This window comes from Hypomesus transpacificus, unplaced genomic scaffold (assembly GCF_021917145.1).
Source record: "Hypomesus transpacificus isolate Combined female unplaced genomic scaffold, fHypTra1 scaffold_454, whole genome shotgun sequence".
Taxonomy (NCBI): Eukaryota; Metazoa; Chordata; class Actinopteri; order Osmeriformes; family Osmeridae; genus Hypomesus; species Hypomesus transpacificus.
In genome coordinates, this window is record NW_025813970.1 from 17,501 (window position 1) to 23,209 (window position 5,709).

The 5,709-nt window shown below is 45.7% G+C and overlaps 1 protein-coding gene across 1 annotated transcript in view; it reads left to right on the forward strand.

Annotated features, from left to right (window-relative positions):
- LOC124465297 (scavenger receptor cysteine-rich type 1 protein M130-like) overlaps positions 1 to 5,058 on the forward strand; it is a gene marked incomplete at its 5' end in the record, with an annotated part of 16,013 nt that extends 10,955 nt beyond the window's left edge. The window contains 6 exons of the mRNA XM_047017012.1: positions 1,166 to 1,465; positions 1,906 to 2,211; positions 2,308 to 2,610; positions 2,886 to 3,215; positions 4,268 to 4,356; positions 4,432 to 5,058. Of these exons, the coding sequence (XP_046872968.1) occupies positions 1,166 to 1,465; positions 1,906 to 2,211; positions 2,308 to 2,610; positions 2,886 to 3,215; positions 4,268 to 4,356; positions 4,432 to 4,554 (1,451 nt within the window). The remainder of the gene's footprint in view (positions 1 to 1,165; positions 1,466 to 1,905; positions 2,212 to 2,307; positions 2,611 to 2,885; positions 3,216 to 4,267; positions 4,357 to 4,431) is intronic.
- Positions 5,059 to 5,709: the final 651 nt, after the last annotated feature.

A 5,709-nucleotide genomic window follows, 5' to 3' on the forward strand; every position in this document is an offset into this window, starting at 1 on the left:
CAGGTGATGCACCCTGAGGAGAACCTGGAGGACAGGGTGTGTAGGGAGCACCAGGTGATGCACCCTGAGGAGAACCTGGAGGACAGGGTGTGTAGGGAGCACCAGGTGATGCACCCTGAGGAGAACCTGGAGGACAGGGTGTGTAGGGAGCACCAGGTGATGCACCCTGAGGAGAACCTGGAGGACAGGGTGTGTAGGGAGCACCAGGTGATGCACCCTGAGGAGAACCTGGAGGACAGGGTGTGTATGACAGACATGATGCCCCTTGAGCTGTTCTGTAGAGAGGACCAGACGTGTGTTTGTGCCTGCTGCACTGAGACACAAGGTTTACACTTGCATACCGTTCCAGTTTGTACGTGAAGAAAGGAAGACTCAGGAAACCGAAATGGCACAAGCCAAGGGAATGATTTCAGAACTGATTATTTTTTTTTTAAGAGATAAAACTTATCTCTTTTGACATATGAGTGTACCTGACCTAGTCTGGTGTCTGTGTGTCTGTCTAGGGCAGGGGTGGGGAACCTTTTTTCTGGGCTATTTGGATATTTATAAAATCATTCGGGGCCATACAGAATAATCAACTCACAGTAAAAATGTGTCCGCTATAGTTGGTCAAACATTTAATTAACTCACCCCTAATGTGATGGCTGGAACTGCTTCTCTTTGGTGAGGTTTGTGATGTTAGCTGGCACGGATGCAGCCTGCTCTGACTGGGGTGCAGTGAACATTTCTGGGGGGGTATCATGATTACGGAAAGGGATCGTATTATTTGTTATATTGCTATCATTTTTGAGACTGCTTATGATCCGAGTGTTAACCAGGCGCGGAGCCAGACGTTGTAAACATTCGGGGCTCAGCCCAAACCAACAACGTATTCTGGGTTTGATTCGCTAGAAAGGAATTCCACACTTCCAAATTTTTTGGTGCACTGATACGAGACGCTGTGCGCCTCCACGGTCCTCTTCCACATATTAAATTAGTGCTGCTGCCTACGAATAATGCACCTAATAATACGGTGCCTGCAGTGCCATGGCAGGCCGCTGGACGTTCCCCACCACTGGTCTAGGGGACACAGCTATGTTAGGGTTGGGGTTAAAGGTCAGGGGTTGTTTCTGGACACGACTGGACAGAGAGTCAGAGGATCTGACTGTCTCCTGTCTCTCTCCAGAGCCAGATGATGTGAGGTTGGAGGGAGGAGATGGCCGCTGTGCTGGTGGAGTGGAGCTGAAACACCAGGGAGAGTGGAGGGGAGTGGGCAGTGTGTCTGTCTGGGACCTGAGAGCTGCAGCTGTAGTGTGCAGACAGCTGGACTGGGGCTCTGCTGTTTCAACAGGAATCATTGGTTTTTATGGAGGATATACTAAATGGGTGTTTCAATCTCACTGTGTTGGGTCTGAGTCTGCACTGAAGGAGTGTGGAACAGTGCACAGAACGCTTTCCCCTACCCTGCTGGAGGTGACCTGCTCAGGTAATACACACATCATGTTGTTATATTCAGCTGATGGTGTTGGCAGTCACACATTACTGAGTCTCAACATGTCACAGTAGCTGTCAGTTCATTACATACGATACTTATTTACGTTTTTATGAAACGCTACATGAAGGTTTTGTAATCTTACTGAGTTCAAGGCTGCTATCTGTTAAAGTGATTATCCTTTTTGAAATGGATCAAGGGAAACTAAATTGTTCTCTCAGAAAATCCTAAATGTTACTTGTTCTGCTAAATATATATTACATGCAGTCTTTAAATTGGGGGTCTGAAAGGATAACTGAACATGTCATAATAGTTGAGTCCACCCCCATATGCCTCCTACTATCAGGAGACCCTCCACCATCACACAGTCCACATTGAGCACACCCCAAGAACACATGCATCCATGTTCATCTTTATGACATTTCTTCCTCCAGAGTCTGTGAGGCTTGTGGAGGGAGCTGATCTGTGCTCTGGCAGAGTGGAGGTGAGGTCTGATCAGTCGTGGGTCTCAGTGTGTCAAGCTGACTTTGACAGGCTGGATGCAGAGGTGGTCTGTCGGCAGCTTGGCTGTGGGGCTCCTTCAGCCCTCCAGGGGGCGCTCTATGGAGAAGGGAAAGGTCCACTCTGGGATAAAGAGTTCCAGTGTGGAGGCACAGAGTCCCGTCTCCTGGACTGTGACACCTCAGACTCAGCTAGAAACACCTGCTCACCTGGCAATGCTGTTGGAGTCACCTGCTCAGGTACTGGAAGTAGCAGTTTGTCTTTCCAAGATGAATGCAGTATTTTGTCAGGATACAGAGAGTCAGAGGATCTGACTGTCTCCTGTCTCTCTCCAGGGCCAGATGATGTGAGGTTGGAGGGAGGAGATGGCCGCTGTGCTGGTGGAGTGGAGCTGAAACACCAGGGAGAGTGGAGGGGAGTGGGCAGTGTGTCTGTCTGGGACCTGAGAGCTGCAGCTGTAGTGTGCAGACAGCTGGACTGGGGCTCTGCTGTTTCAACAGGAATCAGTAGTAGTGATGAAGAACATACTACATGGGTGTTTCTATCTTACTGTGTTGGGTCTGAGTCTGCACTGAGGGAGTGTGGAAGAGTGGCAAGAGAGTATAACACTTCCTTTGTCTTGGAGATGATCTGCTCAGGTAATACACACAATATTGGTTTATTCACAGTCACAGTAGCTGTTAGTAGCCACAGGTCTGGATAAGAGCGTCTGCTAAAATGACTAAATGTAGTAAAGGTTTACAGCAGACTACTGCCCCCTACAGGTGTAATCAGGAACAGTCTCTGGTATTGTGATGTTATTGCTTATCGTTCCATGCTGATGGGATTATCACAACTGAAAGAGACAAGTGTTTGTCCTTCATTTTAGATGTTCTCTCTTTACACTCTTGTCTCTTTACTCCTTTGTTTGCAGATCTCCTGTTCCAGCCCAGAATCTCCCTGTCTTCCTCCATGCTGGGGGTCTCCCAGGACCAGCAGCAGGGGCTGCAGGTGTTCAGGGACCACAGCTTCACCATCACCTGCTCCATCCAGCCACAGTACCCAGGAGGCTCCTTCCACCTCACCTTCACTGGCTCCAACACAACCCTGACACACACCCTCACAGCTGTCAATCACTCTACCAACTTCCTGTTTCTTGCTGCAGACCACGCCCACCAAGGGAACTACAGCTGTGTTTATGAAGTCTACGTTTTCCCTCATGACTTCACCTTTGAGAGTGAGCTCCTCTCTCTCACTGTTGCAGGTTAGTGAGAATGGAGATTAAAACCACAACCTGCAACTTCTAAATCCATCAAAAGGGCTGCCTTTATACATTTTTTGAAACTTAGTGAGGGCTGGTCTTGAGGAAACCTAACTGCCAGTCATTTGAGTCCTGTGGTGATCTGCAGGTAGACACCTCCAGATGGTATCAATAGCAGTCACCTAGGTCAGTGGTTGTGGTTCCCAAACATTTCAGCCCACGACCCCTAAAATAATGGTGCCAGTGACTCACGACCCCCGCATCCACGGAGGTGGTTAAAGCAGGGACGGACTGGGAGTAAAAATAGGTCCTGGACTTTGATCCAGACCGGCCCACCAGAACCGGCCCCCGGATACACCACCACAGCTGCCCTGCTAATGCATCCACATTCTGGGCCTGATGTGATGCGGAGTTCCAGACATAATGCAAGCACACGCAGCGCGCAAGCAAAATAGTTTGGCCTTCATTTTAGCACAAAATAGTTTTTTGAGTTTTATGTAAAATAAACATAGCCGTTTTTCATTTGGTAAAACCTTGTCGAGTGAAGGTGATGTCTTTTTGTCTCTTAATTTTTCAGCCCCACCCTTACGTTTCTTAACCTGGTTTTCCATCATTATATAGTCTCCACTAGGTAGCTTTCCATCTGTCTGTGACACATCGAAGGTGTGTAGGACACCTATACATAAAAAAATAAGGATGATGTCTTTTCATTTTCATGCATAATTTTTGTTAAACATATGGCTAAAATATGCTATTTCTAATTGTTTTAAAATGTTCCTTGATTTCTGGAAATCATCTCCCTCACTGTCTCGTGACCCCCACTTTGGGAACCCTTGACCTAGGTCACTTCTCATCTCCATCGCATGTTCTGCAGTTAGACACCTCCAGAATGTGTCAGTAGCAGTCACCTAGGTCACTTCTCATCTCCACACTCAAAGAACAAGTTGCAGCACTTTAGACTGGAAATGGAAGGTACAGGATGTGTGTTTACCTTGGTAGGTAACAGCCTGATCTGTTGATGATCACTCTCTTCATCTGCTGTGTTTCTGTTCCAGCCAATCCTCTGCCAGCTTTCATCATCAGAGTGGTGGTGGTGCTGCTGACTCTGCTGACGTCCAACACTGCCCTCTATTTGTACTTTAAGGTACTGTCGTTTGTTCATGTCACATTTCACAGTGTTTTCCCCTTTTCCTGAGTCTCTTGCGTTGTGTCTCTCCAGACCCCCAGGAAGCCTGCAGAGAGGGGGAGCATGGAGCTGGTCTCCCTGCATTCCAGTGTTGAAGCTGGGCCAGGAGAAGAGAGAGCAGCCCAGAGGATGGAGCAGGAGGAGAGTGCTGTCTAGACACTGATCTGAGGTCAGTCATGGAGTCCCTGCCAATGGTGACTGAAATCACTGAGGGAAGCTGGTCTGATCCTGGATCTGGGTCTTTGGACCAGTTCCACCAGGATTTATTTAATATTGCCAACATTATATCCATCATTGAGTATTAATCACTGTTTTATCTTTTCTTGTTGTTATATTAGCTGAAATAACTGTTAATGGTAACTTTTCTATAGCATATATTTGTTTCGGCATGGTTGCTTCATTAATAATGTTTACTTGAATAACTTAATATCTGTAACAGGAATAATATTGTTATTTTTGTTGATTTTTCGTACTTAAATTTCAATTGATTTTGTAAAGCACTTTTACCACATGTTAATGTCTAATATGTGCAAATTAGAAAGAAAAAAATATATATATATCTTTTCCTCTGCTTTCAACTGCTATCAAAACAAGTTTTAATTATATTTTCTCAAAAAGTTGAAAAAAAGTTTCACCAAAAAAAGGTTCAGGGGTGGAAGAAAAATGTATTTAAAACGTTTCTAAACAAAAGTTTGCATCATTGATGAGTACTTCGTGGGGACTCTACTGTACTCTGCTCTGCTTTACTCTACTCTGTCATGTGTGTGAAAACAACGTTTTGAAAGTAAAACATTTTTTAAATAAAGTTTAAAAATAAGTTTTTTTTAAAGTGTTCATTTTTGGAAAGGTTGAGTACTTGATGAGGACTCTACTGTACTCTGCTTTACTCTACTGTACTCTGCTGTACTCGGCTTTACTCTACTGTGCTCTGCTGTACTCTACTGTACTCTACTTTACTCTGCTGCACTCTACTTTACTCTGCTGTACTCGGCTTTACTCTACTGTGCTCTGCTTTACTCTACTGTACTCTGCTGTACTCTACTGTACTCTGCTTTACCCTTCTTTACTCTACTCTTGTTTTAGGATCCTTTGTTGTCCTCCCCTTTCCTCTTGACTTCGGTACGTGTCACAGCCCATACTGCTTTAACTTGACTTCGGTACGTGTCACAGCCCATACTGCTTTAACTTGACTTCGGTACGTGTCACAGCCCATACTGCTTTAACTTGACTTCGGTACGTGTCACAGCCCATACTGCTTTAACTTGACTTCGGTACGTGTCACAGCCCATACTGCTTTAACTTGTGAAAAAG